At 62.6% G+C, this 16588-nt stretch overlaps 1 protein-coding gene across 5 annotated transcripts in view; it reads left to right on the top strand.

The window, feature by feature from the left end:
- The first annotated feature begins 7524 nt into the window (after nucleotides 1-7524).
- The window catches only part of AXIN1 (axin 1), a 63498-nt gene continuing 54434 nt past the window's right edge, over nucleotides 7525-16588 (top strand). For 2 of the 5 annotated variants that reach the window (XM_077905890.1, XM_077905887.1), the window contains exons 1-2: nucleotides 7526-7679; nucleotides 13611-14571. In XM_077905890.1, coding sequence (XP_077762016.1) covers nucleotides 13694-14571 — 878 coding nt within the window. In that variant the 5' untranslated portion in view covers nucleotides 7526-7679; nucleotides 13611-13693. Of the gene's footprint in view, nucleotides 7680-10187; nucleotides 10207-10567; nucleotides 10952-13610; nucleotides 14572-16588 lie in introns of those variants that run through there. The other 3 variants (XM_077905891.1, XM_077905889.1, XM_077905888.1) reach the window with 3 other exon arrangements.

The raw sequence follows: 16588 nt of genomic DNA, 5'->3' as shown, positions 1-16588 counted from the left end.
TGTCCACATCCTCATCCGTGTGGCATTCTCCTGGGCAGAGGCAGGGAGGCTGTGGGCTGACTCTGGGAGTGGGGGAAGGCTCCACCGGCGTACCATCCAGGGGGGTGCAGGATGTGGATTCCCTTGGGATGCTGGGCCCAGTGCCCTGAGACTTGGGGTGCCTTGATCCCCTTTCCCGGCCCTGTCCTGGGAGTACTGAGCATCAAGAGCCATTCAGATCACTCTGGGAGGATGGGGAGTGAGTGATGCCCCGACCTGGTCCTGGCAGCTGACCCAGGGGTGCCCGGCTCCCCTCAGGATGCTGTTGACGTGAACACACCTGGGCTGTGCTGACGGAGATGGAGGCCAGACAGAGCATGGCTGGTGAACCCAGCCACAGGAGGGCCCTGGAGGTTCCACAGCACAGGGAGGTCATTGAGGGGTGGGGCCTGCCCTCGGGGCAGTCCTGAGGTCTGTGTGCAAGGCTGAAAAATGTTCTCTCAGTCCCAGACTCCTCTGGGGTGCACTCTGGACTTGTATGTCTCTTTTTTTCTTTTCATTATTTTTTAAAAAGATTTGATTTTATTTATTCATGAGAGAGAGAGAGAGAGAGAGGCGAGACACAGGCAGAGAGAGAAGCAGGCTCCCTGCAGGGAGTCCAATGTGGGACTGGATCCCGGGACCCCGGGGTCACACGACCTGAACAGAAGGCAGGCGCTCAACCACTGAGCCCCCTAGGCGCCCCTCTGGATTCATATCTTGATGCACATGATTGTTTCTTCACGGGATGTTCCAACATGGAAAAAACATTAGTTTTTCATTTTTCAAAAATTTTACCAAACGTTGCCAGCGCCCGGCCTGCCCCTGCCCTGGTTGTGGCCTGCAAGGCCTGGCCGGGTTACCCGCACCGCAGCGCCTGGCTCCGGCGCCGTGGCCGGCGTCCTGGACTGGCCAGCCCTTCCAGCCCCCGCTTGATGGTTCCCACGCTCGGCCCTGACCCGAATCTAGCAGACCCCTTCCTAGGGCTGTTCTGCTCGTGTCACCTGTCCACCCACCCCCTGCCCGCTGTGCACCCCGCGTGCCCCCAGGTCATTGGCTCTGGCTCCCAGCTGCCCTTTGCTGCCCTCACCGAGGCTACAGGTCAAGGTGGGCAGCTCCTACCAGGACTCCTGTGCTCCTGTGTCTGCCGGTGCCCCAGGGGCTTAGGGCTGGCCAGGGCCTGTGGCTGGGGGAGGGTGGGCCGCTGTGGGGGTGGGTGGGCTCCCAGGAGGCGCCTTCCTGTCTGTGCTGGAGGCCCAGCGGCATTGCTGCATTCGGGGGTGCAGCCCTGCTCTCCCCGAGGCGTACAGCTTGCCCCAGGGACGGCCCCCACTCGCCTCCAGTGCTGCTGCTCAGTGGAAGGAGGTTGGTGTGGCCTCAGCAGGTCACTTCCCTCCCCAGAACCTACAGTGAGTGGTTCTGGCTGTGGCCCTTTTCGGGCAGAGTCAGAATCTGTTTGATCACGTTCTCACAAATACTGTCCGCCCGGGAGAGGTTCAGCAGTCAGCGAGGGAGGTGCTCGCCGGCCCACCCCAGATAAAGCAGTAGTCCAGGTCTGGGAAGGTTGCCCCTCCAGAAGGTGGGAAGGGGGACATGGGGACCGTGCGTACTCACTGCTGCACCCCCACCGGAGCTGAGCGCTGGGAGCCCACCAGGCCACACGGCCCCCTCCAGGTCCTCTTCCGTGTCAGCCGTGTGTGCCCGCAGTTCCTCAGGCCTCTGGATTGGGGTCGGTGGTTGTACCGACCCCCGTCAAGCCTGCAGAAGGCCGAGCTGCCCTGTGCTGGCCCCCGTGCGCAGACAGGCTGCACCCCTGTCCCCCCCGTCGCCCCTCTAGGAGCCCCTAGGCAAGTCCCCAGGCTCGCCTGTTTCTGTGACGGCCCAACCAGTCAAGGACCACCACGGACACGAGGGTTGGCCGCTAGCTGTAGATGGGGAGGTCCCTTGGGACCTGGGCAGTGGAGCCCTTGCCAGTGCGACCGTCAACACCGTGGGGTCCCGAGGCCCAGTAAGGGCAACTGAGGTCACAAGGGCGCAGCCCAGCCCAGCCCACGGCCCTGTGCCCAACCCCGTATGTGAGGGCTGTTGCGAGACCCACCGTGTGCACGATGGTTCTCCCCCTGGATCTGTGCCCCAGATGCCCTCCTAGGGGAGCCCCGGGTCAGCTGAAGGGGCTCAGCAGCAGCGGCCTGGAGCCCTGCCCAAGCTCCCCGAGCCCCAGGCTGGGGCCCCACCCCCTGTTCCCACCCACACCTTGCCCTTAGACAACACCTGTGTGCCTGTGGCGTCCCGCATGTGGGGGAGGCCCTGAGGCCCAGGACTCCCCGCCCCCCCCCCACCGTGACCCAACAACTCGGGGTGGGAGCCAGTCCTGGGGCTGGCTGTGTAGCCTGGCCCACCCTGAGCCTGTCCCCTTGGTGTGCGAGCCCCGCAGACCCACGTCCAGATTCCCCGTTTCCCAGGCTCCTCTGGCCCGGGCAGTGGCCTCCTCCGCTGCCCCTGGGCACCCGCGGTCCTGGCTGCCTCCCAGAGCTTGGGGCTCACGCTGTTCTTCGCAGGCCTGTGCCAGCGGCTCTCTTCCTCTTTTCTGTAGCAGGTGTGGGCTGGGCCTGGGCCCGGAGGGGGATGTGGCTTCCCGGGGCTCCGGTGGATCCGGGGCCTTGAGGCGTTGGACCCGCACAGGCGGCTCTAGGTGGGCCTGGGGGGCCGGTCCCCGCGGCAATGCTGTGTCAGGCCCCCCGACGGGAAGCCCCGGTCTGGAGACACCAGGAGGGCTGAGCTGTGGGGCTGGAGCTGTGGGCTGGTGCAGCGGGATGCGGGGCCCAGGTGCCCCGAGGAGCAGGTTTGTGTGGGTTGGAGAGAGCTCGCTGTGAAGGCCCAGGGTCTCTGCCGCCGCAGGGCCGGCCGGGGCCTCGGGAGGCTCTTGAGAGGCGAGCGCGGGTCTGTGTGCTCCTGAGAGTGATGTGGGAGGGGTCGGCAGGCAGGAGAGCCGAGGCCCTTGGGGTCTCGGGGGATGCAAGCTGGGCTCTGAGTCCCTGATGTGGGGCCCCGGCCCTTTGTCCCGCCACCCTCACCCGTTGTTTGCTCACCAGTGGCCTGGCCTCCAGCCCCTGGGGCAAGCCTGACCTGAAATCCTCGAGGAACCAGGGGCCGCCAGGACATTGTTGCTGCCTCCAGCAGGTGGCCGGTGGGGCACCGACGGGCCCGGGGACGCCTCACGGCGGCGCACGTGAAGTGCACCCGCGAGGCGTCAGGAGCTGGTGCGTGGCAGGGGCGCCGCCGGCCTGGCCCTCCGAGGGTGCTGTGACCCACGCGCGGCCGACTCCCACGGCATCGGGAGTGGCTGGGGTGTCGGTGTCTGAAGGGGCTGGTTGCCATGGCTACCGTAGGGTTCTGAGGCCGTCATCTGGTCCCCGCCTCAGCCAATCGGCGCTGGGAACCCGAGCTGCAGCCCGGAGCCCAGTCCTGCCGAGCCACCGCGCCAGGAGCAGGGACCGCGGCCCGGGGCGGCTGCAGCGCCGAGGCCGAGCGCAGCATGGCGGAGCGGGGAGGGCGGCGCGGCCGGAGCCCCCAGGTGAGGTAAGCGGGCGCATCGCCCACTGTCCCTGGCGGCCCTCGCACCCTGACCCGCGCACGCGGCCGCCGGGGCTGGAGACAAAGGGGCGCACGAGGCGGGAGCCCCGAAGCCTGGGGCCGCGTCCTTCGCTCCGATCCCGTCCGGAGGCCGCATCAAAGACCCCCGGCCTGCCGGGCCCTCTCGCCACTGGGCCACAGGCCACGTCACGTCCGCGCCGTGCAGGGCGCATTTTTTTTTTAAATTCAAAAAGAGAAAGAAGAAAGCGACAAGGGAGAAAAACATCCACCTGTACTGGGCAGCGGCCATACCGCCCGGATCAGAGGTGCCAAATCCCATTACCCGGGCCGCCTGCGGACTGCGGGGAGGCAGCTGCGGTTAGGGGCTCGCCAGTGGAGATCAAAGGGGGCCACGCTTGTGTGTGTACGTGTGTGTGAGTGCACGCGGGCGGCCGGAGCGGGCTGCAGCCTGGTGCGTCACCTGCCCTCCACTGCCGCCCTCCGAGGCGCCGGCGTCCCTGCTGCACCGGGTGGGTGGACGAGCTGGGGGCGGGCCCACCGCGGCCTGCTGCCCGCCCGCCTGGCCAGCTCCGCTCCCGACCTCCGAGCCCTGCGCCTTCCCCCGGGACCTGGGCTCACCCCACATTGGGTGCACGGGCCTGGAGGAGCACAGGCCTGGCCGGGGGCCGAGCTGGGAGCGGGGATGGGCGGCAGCCGCCTGCGGAGGCCGAGAGCCCCCAGATGGCCTGGCCGGCTTGTCCCAAGGTTCAAAGCCTCTGTCGGCACGATTGTTGGGTTATTAGGTAAACTCTGTGAAGCAAATCTTTTAATCCACTGTGGCTAATCCAGTGCACTTTTGTTTGCTACGACAGATTCTGCAGCAACAAAGGGCCGAGGGACCCCAGCATACGTAATCACATACTTAGAGTGTGGCCGCGGCGGCTGTGGGGCTCCTAGGTAGCCGAGAGAGACGTCTCTGGACAGCGGGGGCGGCCCTCGAGGGGCGTGGGCCTGGGCGGGGGTACAGCCCCTCCCTGCCTGCCCTTCGCCAACCCCCCGCCCCCGCTACCGGCGCAAGGGGTCAATGGGCTGCCCTGGTGTCTGGCACCGCACGGGCTTGGCGGAGCCAAACGAGGTCTGGCAGGTAGAAGGAGAGGCCGCAGTGGAGGCAGGGGCCTGTGAGCTCCCGGCGCTGTGAGAGGCCCCGGGGATGGAGGGCTCGGGTCAGGCAAGGACATCCCAGGTGACAGCAGGCACAGAGAGGAGGCCTGCCTGGTGTAAGGGGCTGCCACTACCAGAAGGGGGAGTGACCTGACACCATTCGGAAGTCAGGCTGAGACCCCTCAGACACCACCCATCCTGGGAAAGTGGCGCTGGGGTCGCGGAGGCCAGCAGGCCCTCCCTGCCTGCACCTGAGCCCCAGGCTCCTGATGAGGGGACGCCCACAGACCTCTGGGGCCAGCGGGGTTGGGTCGGGACCCTCACTGTGCTGAGCACAGCTGCCTGCCCTGCCGCCCTGCCGTAGGCGGGCAGCGTGCATTTGGGGAGGTGGGAGGCGTGCATTTGGGGAGGCGGGAGCTGGGTCAGCGCTGTGTCCCCGAGGCTCCCAAGGCGGCAGGCTGCTCTCCCCCTTCCCCCAGGCGCCTGTGGCTGGCAGGGTCACGCAGGCCTCAGTGCAGTACTGTCCTCCTGTCCTTGTGTCGTGAGGACATGGCCCTGGCGGCAGATCTCTCTGGAGGCACACTATGGGAAGATGACCCGTGGTGCTCCTTGGCCTGGAGCGACGGGATCCCCGGAGGACCCTGAGAGTGAAGCCCAAGTTGGGGCGGGTGTGGAGGGTACCCTCGGACTACTCGCTGGCTGCCGTGCCCCTGCTTCCCTGTCGGCCCTGAGCCCTGGCCCTTGACCCGTGGGGGCTGTGTCAGGTCTGCTGGGTGAGTCGTCCAGACAGGGGACGTGGGAACGAACGCAGCATCACCAGCCGGGCCTGGCAGGAGCCGAGTGCTGCAGTCCCCTACCTCTGCTGTGGGGCCTCCTAGCCTTGTTCAGGGGAGCCTGTGGCGGCTCTGAGGAGCAGGGACAGCTGGGCTGGGATGACATAGAGCAGTGTGAGAAGGTGACAGTCACCCAGGTACCCCCAACAGCGAACTGATGCCAGAGCTGGCTCGTTTGACACAGGGCCCTGACCTTACGCCCCGGCTGGCCCAGCCTGGCTTTTGGGGGCGAGATCACCTCTGGGGTGTCTGCCCCAGGCAGCTGCAGCTGAAGACGCCAAAGAGCACTACCGATGCAAAGTGCCAGCCTGGATGACACAGCCGCCCCCAGGGCAAGCGGACGGGGATCCCAACAGAGCGGGGACAGGCAGGGGCCTGCCCTGACATGCGGTCCCCCAGGCTGGAGTGTCCACGGGCTGTGCTGGGCACCTTCTCACTGGTCCCGGGACAGTCGGAGCAGCACCATTGTGCCTGGCGCGGGCAGCCGCGTCCTGTCCCAAGGGCCCAGGCATCCAGCTCGCTCCCACAGGGGCCCGCGGGGTGGTGCCCGCTGCATTTTCTCGGGCACAGAGCCTCTTCCTGAATGCATAAAGGAAGTGCTGCAAGCACCCCCGATTCTGCCCTCTGACAATAACCTATTAGTGCCCTGGAATATGGGTGGTCAGCGTTCCCACCCTACAGGCACGAGCTCTGCACCCACAACAGCGGGCACCGAGCATGGGCCGCCTTGGTGCTTGGGCTCATGATCTTGGTGTGACCGCTGTGCATCCATCTGGGGTTTGCCGTGGGGACACAGGCGACACTGGCCCTCCCCCCAGAGCTCAGAACTGAGAGAGGAAAGACACCCAGGATGAAGGGTGGAGCCCGGGCGGCTGGAGCTGTGCCTCCAAGGGGGAGTCCTCACCACCCCCGCTACAACCGTCCACAGCCAGATGAGCCCGCCCCCCCACTCCTGCCCGGGCCTCGCCTGCCCTCCCACCGCCACCCCCCACACCTGTTGGGGCAGACCCAGAAGGGGCTAGGCCTGAGACCCCTCCCTCCCTCCAGAGGCCCAAATCCCATGGTCCCTCCTGCACTCCCCTCCCAGGAAGACAATGGGGATGTGCCCCCAGTGTCCCATGTCTGCAGCCTGTTCTCTGCTGCTGGCTTTCATCATCACACATCGGGCCATGCTGGACGCGCCTCAATATACTCGGTGCATCTTAGATGATTTCTTTTTTTTTTTTTTCGGATGATTTCTTTGAATCATTTTTTATGAGTGGTGTTCCTCAGCCAAGTGGACGAACACGTGTAAGGCTTCATTTTTTTTTTTAAGATTTTATTTATTTATTCATGAGAGAGAGAGAGAGAAAGAGGCAGAGGCACAGGCAGAGGGAGAAGCAGGCTCCATGCAGGGAACCTGACATAGGACTCAATCCTGGGTCTCCAGGATCACGCCCTGGGCTGAAGGTGGCACTAAACCGCTGAGCCACCCGGGCTGCCCCACATGTAAGGCTTCAAAGCTCGCTTTATTTCTAAGTATTCATTTTATGTCTACGTTGAAGAAAATTATTTCATTTTTGCTTTTAAGTTTTTCATGTAGTTCCTGGAAAGCCGGAACAAATGTCCTCTACGGTTAATCCAATCAAAGCTTCTAGTGGCAAACCCTGGCACCCCCTTCACTGGGTGTGTGTGTGTGAAAAGAGGGTGCTCCATCAAGGAACTCACCTGTTCTGACATGAGGCTCCTGGGGCTCTTTGGTGTCACGTCTGGGTGGCTGACACAGTCCCTGCCAGGTTGCCCCTGCAGCACCGCAGGCCCGGTCTGGCCTTCCCTGGGCTCCCTCCTCTGGTCCACGGCTGCTCTCACCCTGCTCAATCGCCCCTCTGTGCCCACAGTTCTAATCTGCGGTAGCTGGGCTGCTGCATTTCCTCCAGGCCTTCTGACTCCCTTCCTGTCCCTGCAGGGCGGGAGCCCCAAGGAGCCAGGGGCCCGAGGGTCCTGTTCTGGTCCTGGGGCCTGGGGACACCTGCCACCATGGGCCAGGAGGAGGATGGACGTGGACACAACCCTGGGAGCCTGGCCCGGCCACAGCAGCAGCTCTGCAGAACCAAGGCAAGCACTGGGGACCCGTGTCTGGGAGCGGGGAGGCAACATGAGGGCCAGTGTCTGGGAGCTCTTGCTGTTTGTCCAGCCCACCCAGGACTCCCATACCCCACAGAGACCCCGCTGTGCCCAGAAGGCCACCCACTGTGTCTCGTGGTCTCTAAGACTCCTAGGCTGAACGGAGTGGGGGAGGGGCTGCACTGGGGGGCCTGGGACTGTCCCAGCTGGATGCTGGTGAGAGTGACCCCCACTGTGATCACCCTAGTGGGGCCAGTGTGGGCTTGGTCGCATAGCCCCTCATCTATAGCCCCGACTGCCCCTGGGTGGTCTGGGCCTTCGGTAGGCTGGGGATGCGTCCCTGGTTGTCCTCATCCCTCACTGCCTCCCTTTCCTATGACCCCCTGGGAGAGATGCTGTGCTGAGACTTGAGGCAGGCTGGTGTGTCCCTACACCTGCACACCCCAGACAGGCACCACCCGTGGACATCTGGGTGGGAGGCTGGCTGTGGCCCGTGGAGCCCCAAGCCAGGACTTGTGCACTGGTATGGAGCCTGAAAGATGAGGACGCGCCGGGAGGGCAAACAGGGTCCAGGAGAAGATGTGGTGGCCTGTTGGACGGGGCACGGCCGTGCCCTGGAGACTGCGGGGAGCATCTCTTCAGGTGCAGGCCTCGTGGCTCTGTGGGGCACAGGCCCTAGGTGGTCACGGGGGTGCCAGAAGCAATTCCTGAGGGGCAGTGGTAACCTTTCAGTGCCACATCCTTCCCTTAGGGAAGGGCCTGGGGCGGGTAGACAAGGAGCTGGCCGGCTGTGCTTGCAGGTCGGGCAACAGCTGCTATGGCGACGGTGAAGGGCAGAGGTGGTGGTGCAGGAAGCCCTGCTCCCCAGGCTGCCGCGCCAGTATGACCTAGGGACAGCGTAGGAAGGAAAGCCAGGCGCTCGGCGTCCGGGCAGGGCGGCCCCGCAGCACCCGCACGGGCTCCCGCCGCACCGCCGCTCGCCGCCCAGGCCCACCCAGACGCCCGCACCTGGGACCTGGCCCCGCCCACCAGGCGGCCCCGCCCCCTCCCCGCGCCCGCCGCTGCCCCGGGCCCCGCCTCCGCGCCGTCCGTCCCTGCAAGTGCTCGGGCCCGGGGCTCTAGGCCCCGCCCCCGCCCCGGGCTACGTCCCCGTCCTTCTCCCGCCCCCACGTTCCGGCTCCGCCCTACGCTCTCCGCTGCGCCCTGTGTTCGCGGTCCCTCCCCGACGCTCTGGGCCCCGCCTCCTGCTCCCGGATCCCCTCCTCAAGGCTGCCCCGCCCGGTGCTCCGGCCCCGCCCAAGTCCGGGCCCCAAGCCTTCGCCCCGCCCCCCGCTCCGGCTGGTGCGTCCCGTGCCAGTCCCGCCCCACGTATCCGAAACGCTCGCGTCCTGGCCCCGCCCCGAGCCTTTGGCCCCGCCCTACGCTCCGGGCGACCTCACTTCCGGTCTGGATCACGCTTCGGGGCCCCGCCCCCCGCTCCGGGCCCCGCCCCCCGCTCTCGGCCACGCCCCCGCGCTCCGCCCCACACAATCGGCCCCGCCCCCCACGCTCGGGGGCCCCGCCCCACGCTCTTGGCCCCACCCCCCACTCTCGGCCTCGCCTCACGCTCTCGGCCTCGCCCCCACTCTCCGGGTCCCGCCCCACATCCTCGGCCCCGCCCCCCGCTCCGGGCCCCGCCCCACGCTCTCGGCCTCTCCCACACGCTCCGGTTCCCGCCCCACGTTCTCGGCCCCGCCCCCACACCCGGGCCCCGCCCCACGTTCTCGGCCTAGCCCCTACTCCCCAGGCCCCGCCCCCACGTCCTCGGCCCCGCCCCCACGCTCCGGGGGGGCCCCCCAGCGTTCTCGGCCACGCTCCGGGCCCGCCCCCGCGCTCCGGGCTCCGCCCCACGTTCTCGGCCCCGCCCTACGTTCTCGGCCCCGCTCCGGGCCCCGCCCCCGCGCTCCGGGCCCCGCCCCACGTCCTCGCCCCGCCCCCACGCTCCGGGGGGGCCCCCCCACGTTCTCGGCCACGCTCCGGGCCCGCCCCCGCGCTCCGGGCTCCGCCCCACGTTCTCGGCCCCGCTCCGGGCCCCGCCCCCGCGCTCCGGGCCCCGCCCCACGTCCTCGGCCTCGCCCCCACGCTCGGGGCCCCGCCCCGCGCTCCGGCCCCGCCCCCGCACTTCCGGGCGGCGCCGGCGGGGGCGCTCCGGCCTGGGCTTCGGCGCTCTGGGCTCGGGCTCCCCGCTCGGGGAAGCGATCGCGGCAGCCGCCGCCGCCGCCGCAGGACCGGCCGGAGTCGGTCCGGAGCCGCGTCTCCCGGTGCAGGCGGGTGAGAGCGGGCGGCCGGCCTCGGCGGCGCCCCCGCGGCCTGCCCCGCGCCCGCCTCCGGGCCGCCGCGCCGCCGCTGCGATGGGGGCCGCCCGGGGCCGCGCCCCCGCCCCGTCCCGCCCGCCGCGCCGCCGCTGAGCGCATGGGCCGCGCCGCGCCGCTCCCGGAGCCGGGCCGGGGCGCCGCCGCCGCCGCCGCCGCCGCCGCGGGTGAGTCGTGCGGGGCCGGGCGCGGGCCTGTGGGCCGCCCATTGTAGGCCGCGTAGCCGGGCGGGCCGGGACCGGAAGAGGGGCCGGTGGGTGCGGGCTCGGGGCGTGCGGGGCGGCGGCGGGGACGCGCTGCGAGGGCCGGGGCCGGGGCGGGGGCGGTGCGCGGGGGGCGGTGCGCGGGGTCCCGGGGGTGGGCGTGAGCGGGGCCGCCCGCGGGCCCGGCCGGGATGCGCGTGTGCGCGGGCGCAGGTCCTGGGGCGCCCCGTGACTCCGGCCCCGCGCGGGGCTCCGAGGCCCGAACCCCGAACCCCGGGCACCGGCTCCGCTCCCCCGAAGCCCCTAGCGCCTCCCCGCAGCTTGGAGCTCGGTGCGCCGGGGAGCAGAGCCGCCCGGCCAGGCGGGGAAACTTTCTGCTTAGCGCTGAGGACAGAGGGGGAGCCCCAGTTCCCGGAGGGCCTCCCCGCGCAGGTCTGGGGTGGTTTATGAGGAGCCCCTGCCGCGCATCCCTGCCCTCCGTTTGCCCCCGTGCTCACCCTGCTTCTGCACGGACGCTCTCCGGACACTTGCTTCGAGGCCCTTCTTTGGAGAACCCACATGGTCTGAACCTGGACTCGGGTGCTAGCCCTGAGTTTCAGTTTTGAGAACCTGACATTCAGGCAGGAGAATGGACAGGCGCGCAGAGAACGGCGTTGCTGTGGGATTTTCAGGAGGTGTGGGACGCTTCTTGAGTTTCTAGAGTCAGAAAGTAAGTGGAGTCCTTTGGGCTACATTGGTCCTTGAAAATTTAGGAGGTGGAGGAGCAGATCACCTTGTGGAACAGCGGCCCTAAGCTTTTCAGGGTTTAGGTACCAGACAGGACAGCGTCGCAGTCATGCTCTATTGCTTCCAGGCTCCTATAAATCAAAAGTTATGAAGTTAGGTTTTAGTGGAGGAACATGTGTCTATATGTGTAGCATGGAGCTGGCTGCTGTGGCTCCACGGGGGTATGGCTCAGCAGTGACTACAGGAGATTTTAAATGCCCTATCAGCCTTGTAGAGCATTCGTCGGAGCCGTGGAGGACTTTTATGGAATCCTTTTATTGATGGTGGTTCCAGGCTGTTGGCCAGATCAAGGCTTGTGGCATTTGCCTCTGACCTGAATTAACGTAACTGCTTTATGTGTGGTATGCACGTGCGTACACCAAAACGCTGGGTGTGCTTCTGCTGTGGGAACCCAGGGACGGCGGGAATCAGAGCGTGTTTCCATAATGTCAGTAACTTGGAGAGGTGTCTTTGTGCTTCTGGGGCCACCGAGGATCGTCTGTCAGTTGACAGCCGAAAACAGAAGTGAGTTATAAGAGCTATTTCTCGCGGGCAATGAAAAATAGTTTAAAATGATCAGGGCGGTGTGGGGGGGAGCCTTGTTCACACGTGAATTAAAATGTAAGCTTTTAAAGATAGCCAGCTTTGTGAATAAAGGGGTAGATGTTGAGTTTTGTTGCTGTTTTTGTCTGCTGTAGTTCAGCATCTATGGAGGGCTAATGTTTGGCATCTATGACAATTGTCTTATGTGTTCATGCCAGTGAATAAGTGTGCTAGGTGTTGTGGGTCCTGCAGAAAACGTTTAATCAGGCTGCTACCAGTAACTTACACGGGAGATAGTTGCGTCTCCAGAGCAGCGACGGTGACTTGTAATTAAGCTCCCGTTGAATTGCAGTGACTCGGTTCTTTCTCAGGACTGGCGAACTGGAATGTGTCTGAGGGTAGGGCTCAGGGCGCCGGGCGCGGGCCCTCCTTCCTAAGAAGGCGTCCTGAACAGGACGACATCAGGTGTCCATGAGCCAGTGTGGAGCTGAGACACCACAGGTGCCCATTCACGTTGACAGGGCTCAAAGAGAGGGACTTTGCGTCGGAGTCGTCCGTGACAGCGGGGTGCCCGGCCCGTGGGCCTTGACCTTAAGAAGCAGGCTGTTCCTGCTGAGATTACATACTGCCCGGTAGTTTTCACGAGAAGTCTTAGCTGTAGAAATGTCACCTGGGGCACGTTATTGTGACCCGTTCTCTGTCTCTGGGGGCTTTTCGCTTCTAGCCATCAGCATCTGCTGGCACACGCAGTGCGTGCAGTGTGAGGATGCAGCTGTGGGGGCGGATCGCCTGGTGGCCAGGGGTGGGGAGCGGTGGGCGGGGAGGGCTGCCCTTGGTGTTGGTACTAGATTTAAGGTGTTTATTTTTCTTCCTCTGGCTTATTCAGTGCTCTGGGTGCTTGGAGCTGACACGCTTCTCTCCAGCCCATTTCTAGCCAGACCACCTTGAGGAGTGCGGGCTGCCAGGTGGGGCGGTACAGCCCAGCTCGTGGGCAGAGCTCCTGTGGGGCATGTCAGGGAGGACCGGAGACCGTGAAAGAGTCCCGACCCGGGAGAGCCTTCCTTCACACCTGAGGGGGGCTTGTCGCAGCAGCCACGCAACCTGTAGTCCCCAACCCCCGAGAGGATGTGTAGTTGGGATTTGAGCTTATGGAGGTGAATCACGCGAGCCGTGTGCTCGCTTAGTTAAAAGCTGTGATTGCATTTGGACTTCATTTTCTTTTTCCGGGTCTCCTCCGTTCTTCAGAATACTAAATTGCTATTTGCTATCAGGAGGGCGCTTTCCTTATAGGCGAGGTCAGAGGCAGCTTTGTGGTGGAAGCATGTTTTAATATTGTCCACACTGTGATGTGGGATGGCCACCATGTGTGTGGGGAGTCCTTGGGTGACCCACCACTGTTCGTACAGGTGCGTGTTGAGAGCTCAAGGAACACGTCCTTGCGTGTTTGCACACGTTAGGAAGCATATGAGGCGTGCAGCAACGGGGTAGGCAGAAAGCACAGTGGCCGTGGGCCCACAGGTGTGGGGAGCAGATGACTACCTGCCGTGTGCTGTGCGGCGAGCCTGCCTTTCCGTACCTGAGTATCACGGTGATCCCGCATCGCAGGTAGGGCGGTCATCCTCATCTTACGTGTGAGGAACCAGCTCTCGTCCCAGTTTTTGCAGCCCGGAACACTAGAAAGCACATCTCTTTTCTCCGGGCCTGTTGGCTTCCCAGAGCTTGCAGGGAAGGGCTTGTTGTGGTTGAGATGGGAGGTCCCCAGGCTGCTTGTGTCCGTGATGTTCTGGCAGAAAGACACCTGAGGGGAGTGGCACTCTGTGTCCCTGTTCTAGGCGTTCATTTTTGAGATCCAGAGACGTACATGTGGTTGTAAAAGTTCTCACAAATTGTTTTAATATAGCATAAACCTTGTGACGAAAGACTGAAAATTTAAACTGAATTTCTGGCTTTGAGTTCGAGTGGGAGGGCATCATTACGAGTCTTGTCTTGAGAAAACCTCTGTGGTCATGTTTCCATGGACCCACCTTTCCTAATCCTTGTCCTCTTAATGGTTTCAACAGGACAGATTGATTCACTTTGGAGCTATAAGTACTGATGTATTAGGGTGCAGCGCTCATTGTTCATTGACGCACAGAGTCCCAAAATGAATATCCAAGAGCAGGGTTTCCCTTTGGACCTCGGAGCAAGTTTCACCGAAGATGCCCCGCGCCCCCCAGTGCCTGGTGAGGAGGGTGAACTGGTGTCCACAGACCCCAGGCCCGTCAGCCACAGCTTCTGCTCCGGGAAAGGTGCCGGGGTCAAAGGTGAGACTTCAGCAGCCACTCCGAGGCGCTCCGACCTGGACCTGGGGTACGAGCCTGAGGGCAGCGCCTCCCCCACCCCGCCATACTTGAAGTGGGCCGAGTCGCTGCACTCCCTGCTGGACGATCAGGATGGGATAAACCTGTTTAGGACTTTCCTGAAGCAGGAGGACTGTGCTGACCTGCTGGACTTCTGGTTTGCCTGCAGCGGCTTCAGGAAGCTGGAGCCCTGTGACTCGAACGAGGAGAAGAGGCTGAAGCTGGCCAAGGCCATCTACCGCAAGTACATCCTCGATAACAACGGCATCGTGTCCCGCCAGACCAAGCCGGCCACCAAGAGCTTCATAAAGGACTGCATCGTCAAGCAGCTCATCGATCCGGCCATGTTTGACCAGGCACAGACGGAGATCCAGTCCACCATGGAGGAGAACACCTACCCCTCTTTCCTCAAGTCTGATATTTATTTGGAATACACGAGGACAGGCTCGGAGAGCCCGAAGCTCTGTAGCGACCAGAGCTCTGGGTCAGGGACGGGCAAGGGCATACCCGGCTACCTGCCCACTCTGAACGAAGATGAGGAATGGAAGTGTGACCAAGAGCAGGACGAAGACGGTGGCAGAGACCCTGCTCCCCCCGGCAGGCTCACACAGAAGCTGCTTCTGGAGACGGCCGCCCCGCGGGCCTCCTCAAGTAGACGGTACAGCGAAGGCAGAGAATTCAGGTGAGTCGGATGCAAGGCGGCCGTGTTTGTGCTCACGTCCGAGCCTTGGACAGCTGGCAGGCACAGGTGGCAGCCAGGAGTGGTCTTGTGTCCCAGGCCCCACGTGGGCGTGCTCCTGCTGCTGGGGGTGAGCGTGGCGGTGGTTCTTCCTCTTGCTACTTTGACGCTTGCAGCACAAGGTTTTAATACTTGTAAGTTGAGGGCCCTTTGGCAAGAACAGTCCCAAGTGTACGGCCTTGTATGTCACGAAGAGCCTCGGACGTCCCAGAGATCGTGGCGTTCAGACTTGGCCTGTGGCGTGCAGGGGGACTTACCCCATACGTGTAATCCTCTTGGCTTAATACAGAGAGTAGTGGACGTAGAAAGCGTCAGTGCGGCCAGAATTCTGGATGGTTGTCTTTCGTGATCGTTTCCCCAGATTCCTCCTGGAGGTTGTGCAGCGCTGGTGGGGAGGCTGCCGCAGCAGGTAGCCACAGCGCTCTGGGGCCTTCTCTGGGGATCGTGCTGGGGGACCCTGTCCCCTCTGCTCACAAATTAAGAGCTGTGGTGCGGCCCAGTCCCGGTGGCATTTGATTTTGTGCTTAGCGCCTGCGCATGTGGCGCCTTGCGACGTGGGAGGTGCCCGTGGTGCTGTCGAGAGCTGTTTGTTGTTGGGAAACCTGGCTCCTCGTTCTTTCCTCGGCTGTCCCTTCTGTGCTTACCGGAGACTTCGCTGATGTGGGTTGGAGCCCCTCGCCGGTGCTAGCCGCCGTTGGCAGGGTGCTCCCATTGCCCACTCCTCTCCCTGCACTGGGGACACCTGTGTGTGAAACTTTGGGAGCCGGGAACCCGCGTGACCCCTGCTGATTCAGTCAGGAGTCCGAATCCTCTCCCCTCCCGCGCTGCTGTTAAAACCTGCTGGTTTCTTCAGGCTCACGCTGGTACAGAAACTGGCTGAATGTTCATGAGGTTTAAGGGTCACGTAAGTGGTGCGGTTCAACATACGCCATTTAAAGTAATGTTTGTGTGCCTTTTGCTCATTGTCTTAAGCTTAACGTTATTGATATAGCAAGCTTTTTAGGACAAGACTTGCCGTAAATTTATTCTAAGTAAGGCCAGTAACTACCATGGTTCTTAAAACCCAACCTAAAATGATTTAATTAGAATAGTTTTAAGATGGAATCAAATTCGAGGCCTGGGCTTCAGGGGAAAATTATTTATTTATTTATTTTTATTTTATTTTTATTTTTATTTTTTTGAAAAATTTTTAGTTAAATTCTGATTTATTTCTTTGTTTCTTTTTTCTTTTTGAGTGTGTGTGTATCTCTCGATTTTATTTTATTTATTTTATTTTTTTGATTTTTATTTTTAAATAATCTTACATCCAGCGTGAGGCTCAAACATACAACCCCAAGGTCAGGAGTCGCGTGCACCCCTGACTGGGCCGGCCAGGTGCCCCAAGGCTTGGGAATCCTTTAAATCAGAAATCAGAATTGGCTAGCTCAGTTGGTGGGGAGTACAACTTCTGACCTTGGGGTTGTGAATTTGACCCCCCAGTTTGGATATACAGATTATTTAAAAAAAAAAAAAAAAAGGCAAAGTTTCCTGAGTCTTATTCTGTATGTTTTTCAGTTCTCGTTTTTTTTTTTTTTTTTTTTAATTTATTTATTCATGAGAGACACAGAGACACAGGCAGAGGGAGAAGCAGGCTCCATGCAGGGAGCCTGACGTGGGGATCTATCCTGGGTCTCCAGGGTCATGCCCCGGGCCAAAGGCAGGCGCTAAACTGCTGAGCCACCAGGGCTGCTCTTCGTTCTTGATCTCTCTTTTTTTTTTTTTTAATATTTATTTATTCATGAGAAACACATGAGAGAGAGAGGCAGAGACATAGGCAGAGGGAGAAGCAGGCTCCATGCAGGAAGCTTGACGTAGGACTCGATCCCGGGACCCCAGGATCGCCCCCTGGGCCAAAGGCAGGCGCTAAACCATTGAGCCACCCAGGGATCCCCTTGGTTCTTTTTTTTTTTTTTTTTTTTAT

Source organism: Canis aureus, chromosome 8, assembly GCF_053574225.1.
Source record: "Canis aureus isolate CA01 chromosome 8, VMU_Caureus_v.1.0, whole genome shotgun sequence".
Taxonomy (NCBI): Eukaryota; Metazoa; Chordata; class Mammalia; order Carnivora; family Canidae; genus Canis; species Canis aureus.
The sequence above is the reverse complement of the archived record's forward strand: the minus strand, read 5'-3'. Positions and strand labels throughout refer to the sequence as shown.